The sequence below is a fragment of the Chaetura pelagica genome, unplaced genomic scaffold (assembly GCF_000747805.2).
Source record: "Chaetura pelagica isolate M959 unplaced genomic scaffold, ChaPel_1.0 scaffold1014, whole genome shotgun sequence".
Classification (NCBI taxonomy): Eukaryota; Metazoa; Chordata; class Aves; order Apodiformes; family Apodidae; genus Chaetura; species Chaetura pelagica.
In genome coordinates, this window is record NW_009953091.1 from 89117 (window position 1) to 102236 (window position 13120).

The 13120-nt window shown below is 46.6% G+C and overlaps 1 protein-coding gene across 1 annotated transcript in view; it reads left to right on the top strand.

Moving 5' to 3' along the window:
• The window catches only part of NFS1 (NFS1 cysteine desulfurase), a 13587-nt gene extending 702 nt beyond the window's left edge, over nt 1-12885 (top strand). The window contains exons 2-12 of the mRNA XM_009997043.1: nt 517-633; nt 1459-1542; nt 2209-2361; nt 3386-3479; nt 3956-4090; nt 5441-5598; nt 7466-7571; nt 8199-8280; nt 11700-11783; nt 11904-11993; nt 12822-12885. Of these exons, the coding sequence (XP_009995345.1) occupies nt 517-633; nt 1459-1542; nt 2209-2361; nt 3386-3479; nt 3956-4090; nt 5441-5598; nt 7466-7571; nt 8199-8280; nt 11700-11783; nt 11904-11993; nt 12822-12885 (1167 nt within the window). The remainder of the gene's footprint in view (nt 1-516; nt 634-1458; nt 1543-2208; nt 2362-3385; nt 3480-3955; nt 4091-5440; nt 5599-7465; nt 7572-8198; nt 8281-11699; nt 11784-11903; nt 11994-12821) is intronic.
• Nucleotides 12886-13120: the final 235 nt, after the last annotated feature.

A 13120-nucleotide genomic window follows, 5' to 3' on the forward strand; every position in this document is an offset into this window, starting at 1 on the left:
GGGACGGGGCGGCTGGGAAGGCGCTGAGCCGGAATCCTCACCGGGTTCACTTCTCTTGACTCTTGCGACCTTGTATTTTTGCTCAGAAAATCCCCTTCCTCTCCCGGTCACCTTCGTGTTGGTGACGATTGTGTGTAACTGTGTTTGTTTGTGTTTGTGAGAGCCCAGTGTGTGTGAGGTGCAGCTTTGGAACCCCAGACTGGTTTGGGTTGGAGGGACCTTAGTGATCACCAGTCCCACCCCTGCACGGGCAGGGACACCTCCCACCAGCCCAGGCTGCTCCAAGCCCCATCCAACCTGCCCTTCAACACTGCCAGGGATGGGGCAGCCACAGCTTCCCTGGGCAACCTGGGCCAGGCTCTCACCACCCTCACACTCACCTCAGATTTTCGAGGTCTAGCCTGACCCAAACCCGGCCCCTGCACAGAGGTGCTGCTGGGGCAGAGGGAGGGGGTGTAGAGGGGACAGAGATGCTTTTCCTCCTGTTTCTGAGGCCGGCTGGTGTGTGTCCTGCAGGATCCCCGGGTCCTGGACAGGATGCTGCCCTACCTGACAGCCTACTATGGGAACCCCCACTCCAGGACCCCCGCCTACGGCGGGGAGAGCGAGGCTGCCATGGAGAGGGCAAGGCAGGTGAGCCCAGCCTGGCCCTGGACGGGGCTTCAGTGATGATAAAAGACATGTCAGTTACCAAAAGCAATGATCAAAGTGTTGTCCTGAGTCAGTCCTGCACGGGCTGGATTCAGCAGCTGCCTTTCTGCTCTGCCATACTTCCCTTGCAAGGAAAAACAGCAAGATGAGAGCAACTGAAACGGCAGGAATCAGTATTTTAGGCAAAAGTGCTCCGGGGTGTTTGGTTTCCTGAGGTCACAACTGTGCTGCTGCAGTAATTGGGCTAACTTCCTGTTTTATCATTCTCCAAATCTTAGGTGTGGGTCTTTGTTGTTGTTTTCTTGGAAGTGATCACAGAATCACATGTGGGGTTGGAAGGGACCTCTCAAGGTCACCCAGTCCAGCCCCCTGCACTGAGCAGGGACCATTTTACCTAGATCAGGCTGTTCAGAGCCCCATCAAGCCTCACCTTGAATGTCTCCAGGGGTGGGGCCTCCACCACCTCTGGGCAACCTGCTCCAGTGCTTCACCACCCTCATTGTAATGAACTTTTTCCTGATACCCAGTCTGAAAGTAATATGGACTAGAGTTTTGTCTACTCAACTTTTATGTTCTTTTATGACAGGCTAATGCTTGATACCACTGCTGGAGGCTGTGAGGTCCTTCTGCTGTCTGTATTAATGCAGATATTTAGACTATTGCACCTGTAGCATGACTTTGTTAGATACTGACTAGTCCTTTTGAGGCTTATGAGGATGTTCTTGAAAGCATTTTGCTTGTGTTTTGGTGTGGTGAATTCATTGCATTTTATCTTAACAAATCAAATCTGTATTTCTTTTTAAACAGCAAGTTGCAGATTTAATAGGAGCTGATTCAAGGGAAATTATATTTACCAGTGGTGCCACAGAGTCAAATAACATGGCAATTAAGGTAAAAGGTTTATACTGATGTTTATTATGTTACAGTGTTGCTCTGAAGAGCTGTGTGCATCCTTCCTGCAGTTTGAATGTTAATAATGATGGCCTAGTCAGCAAATATTTGCATTCCTGGATTTACTCCATGTGGTGTTCAGTTACATACCTGGAGGAAATACTGGGATGTTTTGGTGGCCAGGACATTGTTTTAAGGACAGAGTAGAATACTCACTGTTCATCTTAAATGCAGCAAACACAGTCCTGCTCCTCATGTCATTAAATCTTTACCATAAAATCTAGTGAAGATGCTGATTATAAGCTCTTCTCTGATCAAGATGTGGTAACATTTTAACCTCTAGTGAGGTTATTCAGACTTCTCATGTATGACTCCTTTGCAAATGTTTTTTAAAAAGCATTTCTCTTACTAGTGTCTAGAACTTGCAGCAGTCCAGATTTTCACAGGCTTTTTGAAAAGTGAGCTGTTTTGAAAAACGAGTGCTGATGGCAGCATCTGTGTGAGTTACAGCTCAGGACCTTCAGAGTCTTTACTTTGGGGCAAACAGGGAAGATCCAATTCAGTTATATCTAAAGAGAAATGTCTTGTTTCCAACCACTTTGTGTAAAGCTTGCCTTCCTCAGTGATCTAGTGGCAAACTTCTTGTTCATCTCTTGTGCCTGACAGGGTGTTGCAAGGTTCTACAAATCCAGGAAAAAGCACCTCATCACTACCCAAACTGAGCACAAGTGTGTGCTGGACTCGTGCCGTGCCTTGGAGGCAGAAGGTTTCCGGGTCACTTATCTACCTGTTAAAAAAAATGGGCTCATAGATTTGAAGGTGGGTTCTTTTCTGACAGAAAGTAAGTGAAAATAGTAGGCTTTTTAGAAGGTGTTTTTCTTCAGATAGATGCTGAACAGGACCTTGTGTCCTCTTGATGCTGAAGAGGGAAGGATGGTCAGTATCACAAAGTAAAATGAGTCACAGTCAAATCTCCATCACAGCTGGAGAAGATCCTCTGTTCTGTCTGGTGCTCCAGACTTTTTCTCCACCAAAACATCCATCTCCCATCCCACCATTCACCTGCTGTTGTTGGTACCTGTGCAGGTCCCATGCCCCACAGAGAGCCCAGTAGATGGCTGGGGTGGAACTGGCTCTGGTATGGGAGTTAGTGGTGATCTGAGCTACTCCAGCGTCAGACACAGTGACCACAGAGCTCTCCTCCCCTCACTGCCCACCATCTGACCCTGCTGGGTGCACTGGGCAGGCCCTGGTGGTTAGAAGTTCACGTGCCTGTTTCATCCTTTGTGTCCTGTGAGACAGGACAGTTAGGTTTATGTCTGGCCCTGTTTCCTGGCTTGGAGAGACATTGTCTGTGGGAGGGTAAAGTGACCAAGGTCTGCAAACACAGAAGCGTTGTCCATGTTCTCTGAGAACGTGGCTGGCAGACTCTTTCTTTGCATGACTTTTCTGTGTATGGTGTCATTCCTTTATGGCCACCTGTGCCCAGGTGTGGCTAAAGCTGTTTGGTGGGTGGTTAATTCGTTAAAGAAAGTAGCTCAGAGGAATGTGTGAGACACAGCAAGGGCCTGTTCTGAGTTGATTTAATCAGGTCAGGTGGCACGGTGCATACCAGGGGTAGCATATGCAGAAATACAATCCTTCATGCTCCTATTCCTGCAGGAATTCTGTGTCTTCCTGAATTAGTCCTTCCACCAGGGCTGCTTGTCAGAAGCCAGGGGGTTTGTTGGTGTTGTGCTGGCTGGGGGCTGCAGCTTCAGATGTTCTAGCAGGTGGAAGGTGTGCACAGGAATCTTGCTTCTGCTGTTAGTCACAACTTCTGCCTGTTGGGATGTTTCACCAGGAGCTGGAGGCTGCGTTCCAGCCAGACACGAGTTTGGTTTCTGTGATGACTGTGAACAATGAGATTGGAGTGAAGCAGCCAGTGCGGGACATCGGTGAGTGCCTGTGGTGCTTTGTGTTGTGTTTTCACAGCCATGTGCTGCTGGTGCAACCCATCAGGTGTGGTATCATGGAGGAATCAAAATGCTTAGTTTAAAAGGGAAATTAAATTTAAAAGGGATTAAATTCAGCACTTTTAGAGTGAGTATTGTAGCAATTCCAGCTTTGTAGTACAGATCTACAGGCTGCCCAGGGAGGAGCCACCATCCCTGCAGGGATTCAAGAAACATGTGGCACTTCAGGTCATGCTCTAGTGGCCATGGGGGGACTTGCGTTGTTGTTTGGTTGTGGGCTGTTTCTGTTTGTTGGGTTTTTTTGTGTTTGGCTTTTTTTTTTTTCCTCCTCCTGGATGTGCACTTGGACTCTGTGATCCTAAAGGTCTTTCCCAACTGTGATGATTCTGTGAATCATTGGGATCGTAACAACTGGATGAGCTAAGGTGGGGATTTTTGCTTTTGTGTTGTTGTTACAGGTGAGATCTGCCGTGCACGGAAGGTTTTCTTCCACACAGATGCTGCACAGGCCATTGGTAAAATTCCTATGGATGTCAACGACATGAAAATTGATCTCATGAGCATCAGTGGCCACAAAATTTATGGGCCAAAAGGTACTTGCTGAAGTGCTTTTCTAGAGAAATGTTGTTTCCATACACACCAGGTATGAAGTCAAACCCATCTGTCATAGTGACTGGTACTTAAACTGTAGGAAACGACACTAGTCTGTTGTTGGAGTGACTTTGGAGCAGTTCAGGCATGGCTGTGGTAAGAGTCTTCAGTCCTGGTGGGTTGTGAGGTGGCTTCACCAAAGGAAGAAACTGTTTTATAATGTTGGCAGCAGTGGGAGGGGTGAAGCAGGAACATTTGAAATGAAATCACTGGGTTCCAGGGCAAAGTTTAGATCCAAGAGTAACTTGCAGCAAGGCGATCAAAAGATAACTGGGAAGTTAAAATTCTTAGGGATTTTGGTTGTCTTCTGCTTCCAATGGCATCTCTCCCCAATCCCATTTGTGCATCTGCTTTGCAGAATGGTGTTTAAAATCCAGCCATGGATTTTCTAGTTGCCTCCCAAATAGCAAAAGTTCAGCTATTACCACATACACGGTCTGTTTAGTTTGTAAAACTGGATGTAGGACAGAAGTCAGATGTGCTGTCTTCCACATGCTGGTCAGAAAGAAAAAGCCAAATTTTAATGTTTTCAATGTATCTACTCTTTGTGTATGAGCTCTTCTGAGAGCTGAAGAGTCCTCTGGATGAGGACTAAGTTTTCAACCAATAACTTTGGGCAGATGACAAGGGTAAAGTTTTACAACTACTTAGATCAGAAGTTGCAGCCATTCCTGTGGTGACAGTCACTCCTCAGCTGAGCCAAGGCCCATGAAGATGTGGAAATGAGGTTTCTAGGTAAGGACACTAGAGAGTGAAATTGGCTGGCTGACAAAACCTGGCTCATCTCATCTGCCCTGGAAATTGGTGCCACTGATGAGTTGCTCTAATGAGAAGACAAGGAGAGGAGTCATGGAGCTGGTGCTGGCTTGGTGATCCAGGGAAAGGAGTGAAGTTGTTCTAGAGCTTTCAGTTGGAAGCCAGTAAGGGAACATCAGTGGATGAAATAGCTGCACATAAAGACTTCAGTGCTAAGGGGTGAACTTCAGCCATGCACAGGAGATGTGAGAAGGAAGGCAGGTCCTGAGTGCTCAGGTGACTGAAGCACACTAAGAGAAACTGAGCTGCTCCCATGGCCAGAGCTCTAGGACCCTGAAGGACAAGAATGGGAACACTGGAAACAAACACCATTTCCTCTAAAATACTGTGCTTCTGTATGTGTTTACTACACTTTTCACCATTGAGTGTCCAAATAAGCCTTTGCTGTGAAAACAAGAAATGTTTCCAAACCCTGGAGTCCCTTGTCATGTCCAGCATGGTGGGTGAACACTGAAACACCTTTCCTTGTTCTCAAGGGGTTGGTGCCATCTACGTTCGCCGTCGACCGCGCGTCAGGCTGGAGCCCCTGCAGAGTGGGGGAGGGCAGGAGAGGGGGCTGCGCTCGGGGACTGTGCCCACCCCTCTGGCTGTGGGCCTGGGGGCAGCCTGTGAAGTGGCACAGCAAGAGATGGAGGTACGTGGGAGAAGGTGTTTGGTCTGGACTCTTGGAAATAATACAACAGAATCACACAACAGGGCCTGCTGGGTCTTTGACTCCTTAGGTCTTTTTCTGTCCGTGTGCCTGAATGAAATTGAGTTCTCATGTTGTAACATTTATGTAAATGTTTTGAGATCTTCAAGGATGGTTTTGGGTAATTGGAATTTGTTTTTAGTCTTTCTTGAGGTTTTTTTTTTAAGTGGTTTGGATCATGGTTTTCTACTACTGGTTGTTAGTAGAAATATGCAGTGAAATATGGTTTGAAGTGCTTGACCCAGCTCTTCATTCTGCACACATGTATTATCAGCATCTCTCAAACAGAATAATCATGTTAATGTACTTTACTTTGAAAATAATAAGACTTCCTAACCCACTGTCAGACTGTCGAATGTGTACAAGTTCAGGTTTAATACATCTTTGAAGCTAAGAATTTTTTCCTAGCTTGGACAGTAGGGCTGACCTGATAGGTCAGGGGTCTGAGCCTCTCTCAGCTGCTCTCTGTGGGCATCAGTGCATTGCCTACAGCTGGAATGTAAAACCCCTTCAATATCGTGCCAGTGGGATGCATACGCCAGGTAGGATCAAGCTTCTGCCTGGGAGCCAGGCAGGGAACTGCCATCCCAGCATGGAAGTTGTGGAAGCTGTGTTAGGGGCCAGAGAGCTTGCAGGGCCTGGTTTCTGCACCAACCTCAGATCTGGATTCTCCTCCTTGCCTGGCAGTTGGCATTTCTACACCAAGTCATATCCGGGATGCGTTAGGGGCCAGAGAGCTTGCAGGGCCTGGGTTCTGCACCAACCTCAGATCTGGATTCTTTTCCTTGCCTGGCAGAGTTTTGGCATTTCTACACCAAGTCATATCTGGGATGGCCTTGCTTTCATCTAAGGATTTTTCAAGCCTCTAAACAAGCATGAATTGCATGTGTGTGTCTGGCTGTCTTTGTGCACTGGAACTGATACCATAGAATTCCAGACTGCATTGGGTTGGAGGGGACCTTAGTAATCACCAGTCTCACCCCCCTGCATGGGCAGGGACACCTCCCACCAGTCCAGGCTGCTCCAAGCCCCATCCACCCTGCCCTTCAACACTGCCAGGGATGGGGCAGCCACAGCTTCTCTGGGCAACCTGGGCCAGGGTCTCACCACCCTCACAGCAAAGAATTTCCTCCTCATGTCTCACCTAAATCTCCCTCTTCCAGTTTTAATCCATCCCCCCTTGTCCTCTCCCTCCCTGCCCTTGTCCCAAGTCCCTCCCCAGCTTTCCTGTAGGCCCTTCAGGTACTGGAAGGTGCTCTGAGTTCTCTTACTGTTTTTTTAGTATAAGCCACCTCATTTTTTTTAGTCTAGAACAAGACACTGCACATGGACATTTTTCACTGTATCGGTGATGTGTTGTAAAAACTGAGTTCACAGTAATTTGTGAGTCCATGTCTTTGTGCTGCACAGCTTGTAAGCTCCTGTGGAAAGTGGGGGCATGTGCCACAACAGATGCCCTTTTTTCTGTTGCAGAGCGTGTCATCTACTTACTAATTTGTCTTTGAACACAAAGAACTCAGTGCTGTTAGGAAAGGCAAGTTGGCAGCTTATATATATAGGTCTTTCTGGATGGTTTGGAATATTTTTGAAGGCTTGAGCCTATCTGGGACCAAAGTAGTTATTCTGTTAAGACAGCCTCTGGAGTAGGCCAAGTCTCACAGTGTCATTTCAAGTGTCAGGTGTGTTCTTTCCCCAGTCTAATCAAACCCAGCTACCTCAGTCTGCTTGTGGCTGGTAACTTGAAGCTGTTAAGAGTGAGGTCAAACAGTTCACTGCTGATTATTTTGGTCTCTTCTGGTTTCTCTACTAGTATGACCATAAGAGAATCTCACAACTGGCAGAACGACTGGTTACAAAAATAATGAGTGAAGTTCCTGATGTGGTTATGAATGGAGACAGAGAGCATCGCTATCCAGGTAATGTTGGGAGAGCCCTGAGCCTCTCAGGACTGTCCAGCTCACAGATCACAGAATGTCAGGGGTTGGGAGGGACCTCTGAAGATCATCTAGTCCAACCCCCCTGTCAGAGCAGGACCACAAAAACCAGGGCAGGTCACTCAGAAAGGCAACCAGATAGTTCTGGAAAGTCTCCAGAGAAGGAGACTCCACAGCCTCTCTGGGCAGCCTGTCCCAGGGCTCTGTCACCCTCACACCAAAGAAGTTCTTCCTCAAGTTGAGGTGGAACTTCCTGGGCTCCAGTTTGAATCCATTGCCCCTCATCCTGTCACAGGGCACAAGTGACAAGAGCTTGTCCTGCCTTCTTGATGCCCTCATGTATTGATAGACATTCATTAGATCTTCCCTCAGTCTTCTCCCCTCCAGACTGAGCAGCCCCAGGTCTCTCAGCCTTTCCTCATCAGGCAGGTGTTCCAGTCCCTTCATCATTCTTGTAGCTCCTCAGTGTTATTGGCTGTGACTGGATAATGCACTTCAGCTACACCTTGTGCAAGTGCTGCCCTGTGGGGTAGGATTTACCTCACATTTCAGTTGATGTAAGGGTTGTTTGTTTGTTTCTTTGTTTCTATTTAATTTGTTTTTGTGTAGGATGCATCAATTTATCCTTTGCATATGTGGAAGGGGAGAGTCTTCTGATGGCTCTGAAAGATGTGGCTCTGTCTTCAGGAAGGTAGGTGGAATGTGGGGAAGGATTGCAGTATATTTTGGAGAGAAAATACCATCTGTTAATGGAGGTGAAAACTAAGGAGTGATCTCCTCGGTGCCCTGTAGTTGCATGTTGGGTTAATGAGTCAGCCTGGCATTAATTGTGTTCTAAGCTGGTGCTTCACTGAAGTGGCACATTCCAAATGAAGGTCAAATTTACTCATCTCAAAAGAAAAAATCTACAACAACCCTAACAAAAATCAGAAAAAACAACCTAGAAATTCCAGCCTGCCAGCCTTGCAGACTGGTTACCTGTGATCTGAGTAGCCTTGACTTGTAACTGCTGGTGACTCTGATTCTAAACCTACCCAGCATTTCAGCAGTTTCTGCCCTTCTGCAGGTTTGCACAGGAGGGGCAGGTTGTGACTAGAATCTAGTGAGGCTGGATGAATCCTGGAATTAAATTAGCTCACAGTGCCTGTGTTTAATGCAAAACCAGAAAGAAAATGGAATACACTTTTACGGAGCTCTGTACAGAAGCAACCAGTAATGTTTCTGTTACTAAGGCAAACTTGATGCTTGTGATGAAGTTAATGGAGTGTAAAGATGCCCTTCTTTTCTCATATTTGGGAGTAAAATGGTCAGTGTTTCTTAACGAGAAATGTGTTGGCACAATGAATGGGAAGAACAAGTCTCCACATGACTGTCCCTGAAGCTGAGCACTTCTGTAGTGTGAAGATCTCTACTTTGTGCAGCAGAGCTGGATCAGCTCTGGGTTTGTGCTGCATGTTGCTACCTGTACAAATTGAGTAATGACATGTAACCAGTTTTGCCTCCTGCTTCGAGATGGAAGTTCTCTCTAGTGATTACTATAATTGGATCATCTTGCTCTGAGTTCCTCTTTGTGCTGTTTTTCATTGATTTCTTCTGCAGCCAAATAGCAACTTGTGAAGTCTTTTTTTTAATTCTTGGTGTTCCTGTTGGCATGTTTCCCTCTGGCTACTTCTCTCTTGGCTCCTTTTTCTTTTTTTCATGGCCTTCACTTATGCTACCTCTTAATCTGCATCCCCACAGCTTCTGTTTGCCATTGTGTTTATTCTTACTGCCTTACCTGTGCTCTGTCTTTTTACCTCATGCTCCTATTTTATTGTCCTTAACCCCCTCTGATTCCTGCCCCTTCCATTCTTTTCTTCAGCAGCAAAAATACCACTTGTCTGCTCGTGTTCCTTGGTGGTCTCTAAGAGGCTGGGGAACCTGCTATAGGTTGTATAGGGTCACAGTAACATGAGGTGTCTGTAGTGACCTCTTCTTTGTGGGAGGAGATCAGTGAGGTGTTAACTTCAGTGTAGCACCTGCACATCAGTGAAGCTCCTGCCTTCCCTTTCCCCAGTGCCTGCACGTCAGCTTCCCTGGAGCCTTCCTACGTCCTGCGCGCCATCGGGACGGACGAAGACTTGGCTCATCCAACCCCCCTGGCAGAGCAGGACCACAAAAACCAGGGCAGGTCACTCAGAAAGGCATCCAAACAGGTCTGGAAAGTCTCCAGAGAAGGAGACTCCACAGCCTCTCTGGGCAGCCTGTCCCAGGGCTCTGTCACCCTCACAGCAAAGAAGTTCTTCCTCAAGTTGAGGTGGAAATTCCTGGGCTCCAGTTTGAATCCATTGCTCCTCATCCTGTCACAGGGCACAAGTGACAAGAGCTTGTTCTGCCTTCTTGATGCCCTCATGTATTGATAGACATTCATTAGATCTTCCCTCAGTCTTCTCCCCTCCAGACTGAGCAGCCCCAGGTCTCTCAGCCTTTCCTCATCAGGCAGGTGTTCCAGTCCCTTCATCATTCTTGTAGCTCCTCAGTGTTATTGGCTGTGACTGGATAATGCACTTCAGCTACACCTTGTGCAAGTGCTGCCCTGTGGGGTAGGATTTACCTCACATTTCAGTTGATGTAAGGGTTGTTTGTTTGTTTCTTTGTTTCTATTTAATTTGTTTTTGTGTAGGATGCATCAATTTATCCTTTGCATATGTGGAAGGGGAGAGTCTTCTGATGGCTCTGAAAGATGTGGCTCTGTCTTCAGGAAGGTAGGTGGAATGTGGGGAAGGATTGCAGTATATTTTGGAAAGAAAATATAATCTGTTAATGGAGGTGAAAACTAAGGAGTCATCTCCTCTGTGCCCTGTAGTTGCATGTTGGGTTAATGAGTCAGCCTGGCATTAATTGTGTTCTAAGCTGGTGCTTCACTGAAGTGGCACATTCCAAATGAAGGTCAAATTTACTCATCTCAAAAGAAAAAATCTACAACAACCCTAACAAAAATCAGAAAAAACAACCTAGAAATTCCAGCCTGCCAGCCTTGCAGACTGGTTACCTGTGATTTGAGTAGCCTTGACTTGTAACTGCTGGTGACTCTGATTCTAAACCTACCCAGCATTTCAGCAGTTTCTGCCCTTCTGCAGGTTTGCACAGGAGGGGCAGGTTGTGACTAGAATCTAGTGAGGCTGGATGAATCCTGGAATTAAATTAGCTCACAGTGCCTGTGTTTAATGCAAAACCAGAAAGAAAATGGAATACACTTTTACGGAGCTCTGTACAGGAGCAACCAGTAATGTTTCTGTTACTAAGGCAAACTTGATGCTTGTGATGAAGTTAATGGAGTGTAAAGATGCCCTTCTTTTCTAATATTTGGGAGTAAAATGGTCAGTGTTTCTTAACGAGAAATGTGTTGGCACAATGAATGGGAAGAACAAGTCTCCACATGACTGTCCCTGAAGCTGAGCACTTCTGTAGTGTGAAGATCTCTACTTTGTGCAGCAGAGCTGGATCAGCTCTGGGTTTGTGCTGCATGTTGCTACCTGTACAAATTGAGTAACGACATGTAACCAGTTTTGCCTCCTGCTTCGAGATGGAAGTTCTCTCTAGTGATTACTATAATTGGATCATCTTGCTCTGAGTTCCTCTTTGTGCTGTTTTTCATTGATTTCTTCTGCAGCCAAATAGCAACTTGTGAAGTCTTTTTTTTTAATTCTTGGTGTTCCTGTTGGCATGTTTCCCTCTGGCTACTTCTCTCTTGGCTCCTTTTTCTTTTTTTCATGGCCTTCACTTATGCTACCTCTTAATCTGCATCCCCACAGCTTCTGTTTGCCATTGTGTTTATTCTTACTGCTTTACCTGTGCTCTGTCTTTTTACCTCATGCTCCTATTTTATTGTCCTTAACCCCCTCTGATTCCTGCCCCTTCCATTCTTTTCTTCAGCAGCAAAAATACCACTTGTCTGCTCGTGTTCCTTGGTGGTCTCTAAGAGGCTGGGGAACCTGCTATAGGTTGTATAGGGTCACAGTAACATGAGGTGTCTGTAGTGACCTCTTCTTTGTGGGAGGAGATCAGTGAGGTGTTAACTTCAGTGTAGCACCTGCACATCAGTGAAGCTCCTGCCTTCCCTTTCCCCAGTGCCTGCACGTCAGCTTCCCTGGAGCCTTCCTACGTCCTGCGCGCCATCGGGACGGACGAAGACTTGGCTCACTCCTCCATCAGGTCTGTGAACTGATCCTCCCTCGTGCTTCCAAATGCTTTTATTTTCTGCTGAAAGTAGGATTTGTTCCATGCCTCCGTACGCACGTTATTCTAGTGCTTTGTGGTTTTCTTTTGGTTCAGGTTTGGCATTGGTCGTTTCACTACAGAAGAAGAAGTGGATTATACGGTGCAGAAGTGCATCCAGCATGTTAAGAGGCTGAGAGAAATGAGGTGAGCCAGCTTCTCACTGGGTGTAAAGGCTTCTCAGGGATGCTAATCATTTGGAGTTGGATTTAGTTGAAAGCAATTGTTTGCTTTAAAAATCTGGCGGTGTCTTTGTATTGCCAGAGTGGGTGGTAGGCCTGATCTTCATACTCCTGACACGTTTTTAAGGAAACAAATCTGGTAACAAATCTCCCAGATCCTGCCCTTGTCTGGAAAAGAACACAAGTAGGGCAGTACCCACAAGTTTCTAAGCCAAAGACAGTGTTACTGAGTTTATGTATCAGTAAGTTGTTTTATTTTGGTGAAACTGAAAGCCTCTGACTCCCCTGGGCAGCGTCAGATGTGAGGGCTCAGTCCCTGAGACATCCTTGGTGCCCACAGTGGAGCAGGAAATGGGATGGAGCACCTGCCCCCTCTGCACTTGAGTTGTAGGCTGAGGACTGGTCCTGTGAAGCTCACTGACCTCCAGAAGGAGAAGGCAGGTGCAAGGGCATCTCCTAATATCTTGTGTAGATCAGGGGAGGTTTGGGTTGGGTGTCAGGAAAAGGTTTTTCACCCAGAGGGAGGTTGAGCACTGGAACCAGCTCCCCAGGGCAGTGGTCACAGCACGAACCCTGCCTGAGTTCAAGAAGCCTTTGGATGATGCTCTCAGGCACATGGGGTGATTCTTGGGGTGCCCTACACAGGGACAGGAGTTGGACTCATAGTTCTGATGGGTCCCTTCCAGCCCAGCAAATTCTATGATATTCTGTTATTTTAGATAACCCTCATTTTTCTCCTTTCTTCGATATTCTATGATTTTAGATAACCCTCATTTTTCTCCTTTCTTTACAGCCCCCTCTGGGAAATGGTGCAGGATGGAATCGACCTCAAAAGCATTAAATGGACTCAGCACTGAATAAACATCACTATCTAGGGACTAGATGTGGAAGAAAATGCATTTTCTGTGCATTCCTGAGCAAATTATGCAGCACTTCTGGTTTTTGACACTTGCAGTTTGACAGGAAAGCTATCCTTTCTGATCACAAAGTCTTAAGAAGCCAAAAATGAAAGTAGTGTCTATCCTGGAGAAAGACAGGATGGTGTCACACCCCTTACATTTGTATTTACCCCAGGAATTTGTGCTAAAGCAT